This window comes from Rhincodon typus, chromosome 15 (assembly GCF_021869965.1).
Source record: "Rhincodon typus isolate 14 chromosome 15, sRhiTyp1.1, whole genome shotgun sequence".
Taxonomy (NCBI): Eukaryota; Metazoa; Chordata; class Chondrichthyes; order Orectolobiformes; family Rhincodontidae; genus Rhincodon; species Rhincodon typus.
The window spans coordinates 43,088,994-43,102,692 of record NC_063346.1 but is presented as its reverse complement, the minus strand read 5'-3'; the positions used below and the strand labels follow the sequence as shown (position 1 = coordinate 43,102,692).

Here is a 13,699-nt window from a genome sequence, read left to right as displayed (position 1 = left end):
GACGTTTCGGGTCTCGACCCGAAACGTCAGCTTTCCTGCTCCTCTGATGCTGCTTGGCCTGCAGTGTGTTCATCCAGCTCTACACCTTGTTATCTCAGATTCTCCAGCATCGGCAGTTCCTACTACCTCAGAAAGGATTCTTGTCAGTTTTGAAATTCCAAGGCTGGGACTCAATGCTGCAACCTACATTTACCCTCCAAAGTATCAGGAGGTACTGAAACAGAAAATTTACCACAAGCAAAATATTCAGCAATGAGTTAAAGTGTTTCTAGAGACTAGAATAATCTGTTTAAACATTTGAGGAAGGATTCACTTTGATAACTAGCTACAGTATACTCCAGAAGACATGGTACTTAAAACTTAGGTGTGTAACTTGCATCCCTAATAAATAAAAAAGTAGTCTTGAATACTCCAAAACATTGCACACACTAAATATCAATGGTTTCATTGCTTTGATGAGCATGTCTATTAATAAATAAATGAGTACATTTCTAATTAACAAAAGGAATGTCCCCATATATTAACAACTATTCAAATTTCATTATCTGACTTGCACATATCTAATTACCCTGGAAGTATACATGAATTTTTCAATATAACACTAAACACCTCAAACTCGAACTTTGATTCAAGCTCTTGGCCAAATGATAGCTTTTGTATCCTATGCCACAAGGTGCTGAGTGTTGTTCAATTTGAGGAGAGATCAGTTCCGAATTCAGGATTCAGAATATTCAGACTGTGGGTGATAAGATGGACATTTATCCAGTTTTATATGATCTGGGTTTCAGCTGGTCTCTGCCTGTCCAATATTTATATTTGGTATTTTGGCAGGGAGCTTTAAGGAAAAGACCTCCAGAACAAGAAGTCTGATTGCTCATCCTAACTTTAGACGAGAAGTATCACTTTGAACATAGATAGTAGTTGGTAGTTTACAAATGAAGCCAACAATTTTCCTATTGAGTAAGGTGATCTGATAACTCATAACTCTATATTCTAACTCAAATCTGCAGATAGAGAAGGGATTGGGTTGGCCAACTGCTTTATCTGTTGGTTTTGGCTCCAGACTTTTAAGGTTGTTTTTGAATGGTTATTTGAAACTTATCTACTGGATATCATATTTCTTGGAAATTGTTTCACTAATAGTCAAAAGGCAAGGGTATGCATTACCACAAGAGATTTAATTCTGATTGTGATTATTGTTTTAGAATAATTATTGTTGAGATCTACTAAATCTCTCAAATCTATTATCAAAAGTGCAATTAATTTTAAATGGCTTTAGTATTTTTATTAACTTCCAAATCTACATCTGATTTACTGTTATATTTAGAACAATTGAATCCACATTAGCAGTTGAGAAAGCATAAAGTTGATTAACAGAACATGGTTGTCATCACAATTCAAAGAGAGTGAGACAACAGGTTAATGTTGTGAAATGAAAACAACATCCTGGAGAAACTCGGCAGGTCTGGCAACATCTGTGGAGAGAGAAACAAACAAAGTGACATTAACTCTAGTCACTACCTGAAGGACACATATACTGGATTTGCCCTGCAGCAGGTGGAGAGAGAGAACTATAAAAAGACCCAGTCCTCAGCCTGACAAATGTACCTGTCCATGACGGTATTGGTAGGAGAGGCTTTCGCGCAGTCCTTGGGATGGCAAAATTCCATTCTCACACAGTGCATACCCCCTATTCCTTTGTGTCACTCTACTGTGGTGCTAAATGGGATAGATTTTGAACAGATCTACAAGTTAGGACTGGGCACCCATCAGGCACTGAGGACCATCAATGGCAGTAGAACAGAACTCTAATTTATAACGTCATGACCCTCACTCTACCATTATTTTCAAGATAAAGGTTCAAACCTGATTCAGTGAAGAGCAGAGGAGGGCATGTCAGGAGCAGCATCAGCACTAGTGCATATGGCATGTCAATCTGAGGAGATTGTATCGCAGGACTTCTTGCATGCAAAACAGCATAATCAATGTGCAATAGGCAATGCTAAACGACTTTACAACCAACACATCTGATCAATGTTGAGCAGTCCTGAATAGTGGTGAACAACAAACCTCATTGGAGAAGGACATCCTACTGATATTCTCAATGATGGGAGAGTCCACCATTTCAATGCAAAAGACAAGGCTGAAACATTTACACACACCTTCAGCCAAGTAGATGATGTATCTGAATCACTTCCCAAGGTCTACAACAGCACAGATGTCAGTCTTCAAATAATTTGATTCACTCTACATAAGATCAAGAAATGGCTGAAGTCACTGGATGATGCAAAGACTATGGGCCCTGACAACATTCTGACTATGTACTGAAGGCTTGTGTTCCAAGGCTAGCTGAATCCCTAGCAAAGATATTCTAGTACAAACTTTTATCTATCCAAAAATTTGAAAAAAAAGTTGTTGAGGTACATCCTGTCCACAAAAAGTAGGATAAAGCCATTCGAGTTAATTACTATCCCATCAGCCATGTCTCAATCATCAGCAATGGGATGGAGGATGGGCAGCACAGTGGTGGTTAGCACTGCTGCCTCACAGCACCAGGGACCTGGTTTGATTCTAACCTGCCTACATGGAGTTTGCACATTCTCCCCGCGTCTGTGTGGGTTCCCTCTGGGTGCTCCAGTTTGCTCCCAAAGTCCAAAGATGTGCAGGTTAGGTCAAACGGCCTTTCTAAAAATTGCCCCATGGTGTCCAGGGATATGCAGGTTAGGTAGAATGGCCATGGTTAAAAACACCATACAGGGTTACAGGGATGGAGTGGGGGGTTGGGTTTGGGTGGGATGCTCTTCAGAGGGTCAATGCAGACTCAATGGGCTGAATAGATTTCCTATGGCACAGAAAGGGCTACGTTTCTATGATGTCAATTGTGCTATCGAGTGGCATTTGGTCCACAACATCCTGTTCTCGGACACGAGGTTCAGGGTTCTTCGAGGGCCATACCAAAATTACAGCATTTCATTACAGTCTTGGTCCAACAATGGACAAGACAAGAATTCTAGAGAGGAAGGGAGAGTTATTGTCATTGGCAAAGCAATGTTTGACTGCATATGGCATCAAGGAGCTCTGGCAAAATTAAAGTCAGTGGATAAGGAAGAAGACTCTATCCTGGCTAGAGCAGTACCCAGTAAAAAAGAACATGGTTGGTGGCCAAATGTTTAAGTCCTAGGCGATTGTTGCAACCTATTCTCATGGCAGTGTCTGAAGTTCAAACATCTTCAGCTGCTTCCTCAATTACTTTCCTTCCAGTAGGTGGTAAGAAGTGGAGATATTCACCGATGATTGCACCAATCACAACTCCTCAGGTACTGAAGCGGTCACTGAATCATGCGGTACAGAACAGGCTCTTCAGTTGATCAAATCTGTTCCACCAAAATATACTACTACCTACATTAATCCCCGCATTAGGCCCATAGGCTCGAATGTTATGACACTTCAAATGCTCACCCAAATTTTCTTTTGAGAAGGTTGTGAGGTTTCTCTGCTTGCTAACCTCTCAGGCAGTGCATTCCATAACCCCATCACCTTCTGGCAGGAAAGGTTTTTCCTCAAATTCCTTGCAAACCTCCTATTTTTCACTTTAAAATTAAGCCCACTGTTATTGACTCTTCAACCAAGGCAAACAGCTGCCTTCTATTCACCCTGCCCATGCCCTTCATAATCTTGTACACTCCAGTCAGACCTCCTTTCAACCTTCTCTGCTCCAAAGAAAGCAACCCAGCACTTGCCAATTCATGGAAAACCTTGGACAACATTTAGGCCTGGACAGCAGCAATTAACATTCACTCCGTACAAGCATCAGGTCATGCCATTTCCAACATGATACCTCCTCTTCATATGCAATGGCATAACTATCACTGAGTGCAGCAGTGGCTCTGTGCCGCACAGTGCCAGGGACCCGGGTTTGATTCCACCCTTGGGCGACTGTGTGTAGAGTTTGCAGTCCAAAAGATGTGCAAGTTAGGTGGATTGGCCATGTTAAATTGCTCCGTGTCAAGGGACGTGTAGGTTAGGTGGGTCAGCCATGAGAAATTCAGGGTTACAGGGATAGGTCTGAGTGGGATGCTCTTTGAGGGTCTGTGTGGACTTGTTGGGCCAAATGGCCTGTTTTCAAACTGTAGGGATTCTATATATAAAAAAAAAAGAAATGGGAGCAGGAATAGGCAATTCAACCCCTCAAGCCTGCTCTGCCATTCAGTGTAAATCAATAAATAGTGTAGCTACAAGAAATAAGTCAGAGAATGGGAATTCCGTAGCAAGTGACAACTCTCATCTCCTCAAAGCCTGTCCACCATCTACAAGGCACAAGTCAGCAGGATGTTTGAATATTCCTCAATTGTCTGGATGAGTGCAGCTCCAACATCACGCAAAAACTTGATCAAGCAGCTTGCTTGATCGGCATCCCATTCACCACCTTAAAAACTTTCACTCCCTTCACCACCAATGCATGGTGCCATGTATGTACTATCCTGAAGATATACTACAGCAACTCCCAAGGCTCCTTCGACAGCACCTTCCAAACCTGACCTCTACCACACAGGACAAAGAGCAATGGATGCATAGGAACCCTGCCATCTGCAAGTTCCCCTCTAAGCCATACATCATTCTGACTCAATACTACATGCTGATCTTTCACTAAATCAACTCCCAAATCCATACCATCTCTGTTGGTGCACATGCACAGATGAACTACAGTGGTTTGAGAAGATGGCTCAACCACAGTCTCCATGACAGTTAGAGATGGGTGACAAATTGCTCTATGAAGGGAGATCATTTAAATTGGACTGATCCAAATTTTAAGCTGTTTCAACTGCACGAATCTTGCTCAAGCTTACAGGCCATATTATTCAGTACCTATGTGCAGATTTTATTTTTCTGATCTGTCAGTTCCAGACTTGTTCATCAACGAGATCAATATTGTGAGGGGTTCGAGACCAAAAGGGAGGTTGCACCATAGCCAATGCTTTCGTCAATTTCAAATTAGTGGGCATTGTCTTTAATTTCTGATACTTTAATTCAATTGAAACAAAAACGTAACTCTGAGGAGGAAAAGTAGCAATACTGGTGTGAAATGTCACCGGCCTAATCTAGACCATATCATTGTGTGTGTAAGTGTGCGTGTATCTGGGCGTTTGCAGGAGTGACGCGCCTCTATCAGAGGAGCAGCAGGAACCCACTGAAAGATTCCATAGCATGGAAGAACTGGTTATCGACCTGGCGAAACATTTCACTTACTGCCATTACTCTGAAGGAAAATACAAGAACAACGCAAAGCGTAGTATTAACAGAAACCTAGTAGCCAGCCACAGACCGATCTTATTTAACGCCTGCTTTCGTCCTCACTGCTGGATCGATACGGATGTGCATCCGCGTGTAATGCACACATAGTGTGTGACAAACCACCCAGATTTGCAAAGAGCTGGGAAATCAGCCTCCCTTCTCCCCCAACCGGTGTTTTTACTAAATTCTACAGTAGACCTGTCTCCTTGCAGTGAGATAACACAAATAAGTACCCACCTTTGAAGATGGGGCAGATTTTCCAGACAGTAGCTGCACCCTCTCGGTTGTACTGGCCCAATGCTAGTTCCATGTAGAATAAAGGCATCCCGGCAATTAGCAGGAAGAACAAGTAAGGGATAAGGAATGCACCTATAAAACAAGGAGAATACAAACAGATTAGACACGGAGCAGTGAGAAAATGCTAATCAAAAAGCGCATTACTAAAACCAGGGATTGCTAAGTGCACTAACCTCCGCTGAGCCCGGGTCAGACTTGCTATAAAGAGCTCAAAGTTAAAACTATCATTTTAATGAAACATCAGATGGAGAGACATTCCCACTGTTCGCCTGCCCCTGTCCCGGTGAGGTTATTCCGTACACCAGGCTGAGCCCAACGAGAACTGCCTTGGTTAAATTTGGACATTCATTCAAAGTACCGGAGGAAAATACAGCATTAGCAAAGGGGTCAAAAGAAGGAGCAATCCTTTACGAAGTAATATAAAACAAAACAACTGCGGGTGCTGGAGACCTGAAAACACACACACGTCTTTCAGTATCTGAAGAGAGATTATTTTCCTTCCAGGAGCTGTTCAGTTTCTTCACCAGATTCCTTGCCAACTAACAGATAAATGATGAGAATGCGTAGGTTCAGAAAGTTACGGAGAGATTGATTGAGACACCAATCAATCGCGAACGGAGGTGGACACAAGACGACTTTTACATATTTCTATCTTCTTGCTCAGAAGGTTATTACACACCTCTGGGCCAGGTAGGGCTCGAGTCTGGCTCTTCTAACCCAGAGATAGGGACATTACCACTGCGCCTCAAGAGGCCTTAACCCGCCGCGCTGTACACAGTCTGTGGGTCATGGAGTCGCGGAATGGTAACAGAGCAGAAGGAGAAGGCCATTCGGCATTACAGTGTCTGCACTTGCTCCGAGACGCGTTAAGATTCACTGACATTCCCGTTCTTCAATACGCTGGCCCTTTTCATTCCAATCTCAGGCTGGCTTCAGGTGACACGGATTTCAAATTTTTACAAACAGAACCCAAAAAAATAAAAAGGGAGCGATCGGCACAATGTCAAAGTGAAAGCGGGCGGAGGGTTCTCTCTCACTTACCGCCTCCGTTCTTGTAACAGAGGAAAGGGAACCTCCAGACATTCGCCAGGTCCACGGCAAAGCCAATGACAGAGAGCAGGAAGTCGATCTTCTTGCCCCAGGTCTCCCTGTCTGGGGCAGCGGCCGTCACTGGGGGCACAGTGCTGATGATGGCAGTGCTGGTGTACTGTAGCCCATTCTGTTCCTTCACCAACACCAGCTCCGTGTCTTTAGTGTCCACGCTGCTGTACTCCCTCATTGGAGCAACAGATGCCAGCTTGCGATCGGGCAGGATTTGCTTATTCATCACTCCTCGCGGGAAAACAAACAAACAAACACAAAAAAAAAACAAACGTGGGAATGCTCTGGTGGGGACCAAAGTAAAAAAAAATACACACCAATCTACCCCCCTCCCCTCGGAAGGAGGGCAAATGCAGCCGGTTCAGCTCTCACTGATGGAGCCACGCTAATAAGTTCCTTAGCAGCAGCCGGCTGAACAGGCAGAAAACAGCATGAAAACAGTTGCTTTATTATTTAGTAGAGGCATCATGCTAATCTATAGCCAGCAACATACACTGTAGTGTTTTCTTTCGAACAAAAAGGGCCGGGGCTAGGCGGTCGCTATCCACACCGGGCTCCCTAGCCAGCCTAGGAGAATAAAAAAAAAGTCTTTTGCTTGCGGCCGAAGTTTGAGAGACACTGAGCGGCGGCCGATCTTCAATGTCAGGTTTTAAATCAGGCTCCACTCGCTTCACGTGGTCCGAAGTCTGTCTTTTTTTTTGCCAAACAGTGCCACCACTTGACTTCTGCATGTCCTGAACCCATCCCAATCCGAGTCCATTCCCCGCAGACTACATGTTCCGTGTTCTCCCCACCCATCGCATTTCGACAACACCCCTTTTCCAAGCTAAAACCCTCGCACACAAATCATTTAACCACTCTCTACCTGCTTTTATTTTTAAAACCAGGGATGACCTATTTTATTAACGATAGTCACTTCCAGCCATCTGCCAGCTTAACGTCTTCAATTCTAAAATTTATTCAACCTCCAGTTGGAGTCCTCTTTATCTGTCGGAAACATTTATGGCTTAAATTTTCCAGGAACTCTGAACAAGGCTATCGGTCTCTGGCTGGTCGGAGGGTTTCACTATTCTGTGGAAATGATCAGTTTATCTGCAGTATCTTTATATCTAAATCTAGCCCCATTGAAATGGCAGCGATCAAGAATCTGCTCTCTGTCCTGGGTCCGATCCAGTGAAGTTTTATCAGAGCCCCTTGGAGACCCAGAGCCGGCGTTAAACCTGCCTTCACTGGCTCTGCTATCATCGTTAAAAAGCGACACACGGAATAGGTTAAGGCCAGTCTTTGGGTGGGAGAGAGAGAGTCAGCGACAGATCAATGGTCTCCCAGGAACTTCTAGACTCCGAGCACATCGAACCTCAGCACTTCGCTGTCAGACCACAAATGTTAATTCCAATAATTCAGCTCCCCTAAGACTGCGATGAGTCTGATACACGTCTGAAAATCAGACTAACAAATAACGCTCAAAACAGAGGGGCTTGTTAGCATCAAGCTTCTGATTTGAAATGCTTCCAGCGCCGGGTTGAAGTTGGATTTTGGAACTAATGTAGAATGGTTACGAATGTCAGCAATTTTTCCGATTTGTACATAACTTGACAAATATTGTCCTCTGAATTTTGCTGAAACTCGGAAATGCATTCAACACAGTTTCTCTCTCTGAATGCAGAAATGAATGCAAACATTAAATACGAACATCGGGACAGGTGTAGGCCAATCAGCCCCTCGAGCCTGTTCCATGTGTTCCCTGCTATCCCTTTACCCATTGATGCAGACGTGTGGTTTTGGTTACAGGTTTCCATAATCCTGTACATCCCAGTGTGCCCACAATTCGGACGCAAGCAAAAGTCTCGCTCCTTTTGCTGGATATTAAGCATTGCTTTCCAGCTTTTTGATAAGATATGAACTGTGTCCGCCTGGGGAAAGCACGATTTTTTTTTTAATATCATCGACCTAGTCAGAGCTGTAATTACACACTTCTTGAGCAGATGGACTTGAACCTAGGTCTCTCGGTCCAGGGGTAGGACACTACCAATGCACCACAAGAGGGCCCCCAGTAGGCACCACGTAGTCCAATATTGAAAATCTACTGCATGTGTCTTTGGCCATTATGAAAGGCAATTGTAAATCAGGACTATTTGGGACTAAAGTTTTTTTAAAAAAAGTTAAAAGGTTTTCAAACGTAATACTGAAACTTGATCAGAGTTGGGACAACGACCTGCTTTCCACTATGTGAATTATATAAAAGATGGTGGTAGTCTCTAAACAGATTTAACATGCAACTCATAAAGATATCATTTCAAGACCAAAGTTAGCAAGAACTACAGATGCTGGAGTCAGAGATAATAAAGTGTGGAGCTGGAGGGACACGGCAGGCCAGGCAGCATGAGAGGATCTCTGAAGGGTCCCGAGCCAAAACATCAACTTTCCTGTTCCTCTGATGCTGCCTGGTCTGCTGTGTTCCTCCAGCTCCACATTGCGTTATCTCATTTCAAGACCAGAACTTGTTTATGCAATCTAGAATCAGCAGATTATAACAATAATTCAGCACACAAGTCAGTTACACATTTTTTAATCTCCGAGTTTGAGTTATAAGGAGGGGCTGGATAGGTTGGGACTTTTCCCTGGAGTAGAGGCTGAGGGGTGACCTTACAGAAGCTTAGAAAATCATGAGGAGCATGCATAGGGTGTTTAACCAAGGTATTTTCCCCAGGAAAGTCCAAAACTAGAGGACATAGGCATCAGGGGAGAGGGGAAAGATTTCAAAGGGACTTGAGAGGCAACCCTTTCACACAGAGGGAGGTGTACATATGGAGGAAGCTGCCAGAGGAAGTGTTGGAAGCGGGCACAATTACAACATTTAAAGAGACATTTGGTCACATATATGGATAGGGGCCAAAAGCAGATAAATCAAATTAGATCAGTTTCAGAATCCTGGTTCAGCATGGACGAGTTGGGCTGAAGGGCCTGTTTCTGTGTTTATGACTATCTACAAAATTTCACTCAGGGATTGAAACATTGAAATGTAACCAGTAGTTATCACACAGTCTGCAGAACAGTGTTAAGCATTGGCACTGTGTCTCTGCAGATAGCACTGCTCCCTCACAGCATCAGGGTCCCGGGTTCGATTCCACCCTTGGGTGACTGTCCATATGGAGTTTGGATATTCTCCCTGTGTCTGCGGGGGTTTCCTCCCACAGTCCAAAGATGTGCAGGTTGGGTGGATTGGCTATGCTAAATTGCTCAGTGTCCAGGGATGTGTGGATTAGCCATGGGACATGCAGAGTGATAGGGTAGGGGGTGTGCACCTGGGTGGGATGCTCTTTGGAGGAACAGTGTTGACTCAATGGGCCGGATGGCCTGCTTCCGTACTACAGGGATTTTATGAAATGAGAAAAATATGTATAACAGTTACCACATTCTCACTTGGAATACTTTTATTCTCACCTATTTGGATTCTAACTCTCTTGTCTTGATAGTGTTGACTCCTCATAACAGCTCTGTTGGTGAGTGTGTCTGAATGTTTTCCTAAAGTATTTATGACTTGCAGCATTTGATTTTGACAGGATATTCTATGATGGGTACATTGAAATCAACTCCAATTCCATTTACACAGCATGAGAACAGTGACACCAGGCAGTTTATTTTCCTTCCTGTCCCCAATACAAGGCCAAGTGCAACACATCTACCACAGTGCTGTTCAAGAGTACCTAGCTGAGCCCAGACTGGAAATTGGACCAAAATTTGATTCGATCCGTATGGTTCACAAGGTCAGACACAAGGAGAATGTCTGGGTGGAGTGTGCATGGTCGCCCAAGGCTGGAATTGAACCTGGTGCTGTGAGGCAGCAGTGCTAACCACTGAGCCAACTCGCTACCCAAGGTGATCACACATTGCTCATCCAACACCGATTTGGGAGCAGAGCTACCCTATATTACTTATGTTGACATAAAAATAGAAAATCAGTTTGCAGCAATATGGCCGGTATAACTAGTCTAAAAATAATTTTTAAAAAAATGTCAGGATAATGCCTCGAAACCACTTCCTAGCAGTCTCTTCTGCCATCAATGCAAAGCTGAGGGACAGTGGTGTAGTGGCAATGTTATTGGATTGTTAGCCTAAAGCCCTGGCTAATGTTCTGAGAACACATGTTCAATTTTCACTGTGGTAGCTGGTGGAATCTGAATTTAAATAATAAAATTAGAATTACAAGCTGTTCTCAGCAATGGTGACCATGACTACTGATTGCCTTAAAAATCCATTTGGTTCAATAATTGGGAAGGAAATCTGGCATCCTTAATTCATCTGGTCTGCATATGTCTGCAGACCCACAGCAATGTAGGTGACTCTTAAAATGCTGTAAAAGTGACTAGTTTGTACAGCTAAGTTGTGATGGGTATCAAATACAGGTTTTGCCAAATGCTGTAATTTTATGAAATATTAATAAAAATGGTACTTCAATCAATATAAAATCCCTCTTGGCAGAAGTCTGAATCCTAATTTTGACAGAATCAATGGAAACAGACTCATTAATTCCACAATAATAATTTTACATGGCATCTTTTAAGCATTAAATCATTCCAAGATTCTTCACAGAAGCATTATAAAATAAAATTCAACACCAAATCAGGTAAGGAAATATTAGTGTAGTGACCAAATGACTCTGAAAAGGAAAACCTTAAAAAGGTAGGAGAGAAGTGAGGTGGAGGGGTTTGGGTGAAGAATTCCAGATTGCTGGACAGTCAATTCCTGCCATTGGAATAGAAAATCTAACAGAAGGATGCTGGTGATAAATTGATGTTCCTGATAAGTCAGAGTTATACATGCTTGTCATGTGACCATGCCAACCAACCAGAGCAGAGTTGGACCACATTCCAGAAAATCAAGGCAAGGCATCATTCAGTATTACAATCTCACTGTGAAAGGACATTCAAACACTGCAAGTATGGCTAAACCCATGAGAAAGTTTAAAGTTCTGTGCTTTGGAGGCAAAGAGATTGGGCCATAAGGAGTTCACCTGCATCAATGGATAATTGGTCTGATTCAAGACAAGGAATGTTATTGCATTGTTTGGTGAGTAATGAGTGATTAAGGTGCAGCAGGTACACCAGCATTGAACACTAATCAAGAACATGTGGCCACTTAAAAAATCTCATTGTTTTGGTCTGATCCCAGTTGAACCTCTCTCATGCTCGCTAACAGTCTCTTGAAGTGAAGAGGGTGCCGTGGAACCCATAAGTGCATTAGAAAGATTTACCAGTTGACATTCAACTAACTTGACCACACTTTCCTGGACTACCAAGTCCTGGGTGGAAAGCAAACCTGCAGCTTTTGCCCGAGATGGCAAGGCTACCGAATGTGCCGCAAGACCTTCATCTCCAAAACATAAATCAGGACAACATACAACAATCTCACTGTGGAGGTTGCTGTCATCTGTAAACAGAAAAACAAAGTTCCAAAGAAACTATGTTTAGACAGTTTTAAGCTACTTCCTAAATTTAGTGGTTCATTTATTTTTCTTTGACTTTTCTTCTAAACAAATTGAAGAATGTTAGTAATGGTGAATTGAATTCTTCCCATCTCATCCCCAGGCAGCTTTTGTACAATACTACCTCACTATTTGTGGTTGTTTGCTGGGTGTTTTTTGGGGGGTGGTAGGGGGGTGATGGTTGTCATAGAGAAGAATGATTTGGGCAAATACATTGTATAACAGATATCTAATGCGTCCAACCCATACATTGACAAAATACTTAAATTAGCTTTTAACAACATGAAAAAGATCATTCAGCAAATGTCTCATTATCCGTGCAATGCTGGGCTATTTCTGGTATCCAACAATATTAAATCAGAAGAGAAGATATTTCAAGTTGAAAGGGCTATTTTTCCTACCACAATCAATTGAAGGACAAGACAACAACATTTTTTTTTTTTTTTTTAAAAAAAGATGTCTCTGCAGTCAGTGATTTTCCTGATCTCTCAGCTGGGTTGGGCAACTCAGTAGTGACACAAATATTGCAACATACAAATTAAGCCTTGGATGTTTCCACTGGTTTCTGTGCTCAACAGAATCGATGGTCACAATGCTCCATCCACCTCCTTCTATTTAGCCCCAACCCCAGGTGTACCCTCATCATGGTGACCATTTCTGCCCCCATTTGCACATTGCCCATTCTATGGTCCCATTGAGTCAACTTACTATTTAGTGGCAATTTAGAGAAAGTGCAGTTAGTCCATGTTAGCAAGAAACTGTAGTGAGACTGTCCAAACTAATTTCACATAAACCATTTATTGTCAGCATACAAAGGAGACTCTCCCCTCATCAGGCTATGCTATGCTTAATACACAACAGTTACGGACCATCAGGTCTGACCAATTGATGACAATGTTCACTTACCGTGCAATCAAATTGTCCCACTTGTTTTGCTCCAAACAAACAGTCTTGTCTTTAAACCGGAGTTTGTGGGTTCAGGTCGAATGTAAAGACAAAAATACAGCTGTGCCATACTGGGGCAGTGCCAAACTGTTGGCGGTGTCATCTTTAGGGGTAGGCCAAAGTTCCATCTCCCACTCACATGGACGTGAAAACAAAAATCCCATTGCCCTATCTTGAAGAATGGAAGGAAGTTATCCCTTGTAAAATAGTGATCCCTTAAAATATAAAACTAAAACAGATTAGTTGGTAAATGTCACATTGCTATTTATTGGAGCTTGTTGTGTACAAATTAGCTGGCAGGTTTCTTACATTATGCAGTGACATACTTCAGAACTACTTCATTGGATATAAAGAACTCAGACATTCTGAAATTGTCATAAGGTCCTGGATTAATCCAGAGTTCCACACAAAGCATCATTCATGTTTAAGGGATAGTAGGAACTGCAGATGCTGGAGAATCCGAGACAACAAGGTGCAGGGCTGGATGAACACAGCAGGCCAAGCAGCATCATAGGAGCAGAGAGGCTGACGTTTCGGGCCTAGACCCTTCATCAGAAAAGGGGGAGGGGAAGGGGGTTT

The 13,699-nt window shown here is 42.9% G+C and overlaps 1 protein-coding gene across 3 annotated transcripts in view; it reads right to left on the bottom strand.

The window, feature by feature from the left end:
- slc6a2 (solute carrier family 6 member 2) overlaps nt 1-7,700 on the bottom strand; it is a 167,448-nt gene extending 159,748 nt beyond the window's left edge. The window contains exons 1-2 of one of the 3 annotated variants that reach the window (XM_048605752.1): nt 6,631-7,700; nt 5,530-5,661 (exon numbers count right to left, since the gene is read on the bottom strand). In XM_048605752.1, the coding sequence (XP_048461709.1) occupies nt 5,530-5,661; nt 6,631-6,916 (418 nt within the window). In that variant the 5' untranslated portion in view covers nt 6,917-7,700. Of the gene's footprint in view, nt 1-5,529; nt 5,662-6,055; nt 6,110-6,268; nt 6,382-6,630 lie in introns of those variants that run through there. The other 2 variants (XM_048605753.1, XM_048605754.1) reach the window with 2 other exon arrangements.
- Nucleotides 7,701-13,699: the final 5,999 nt, after the last annotated feature.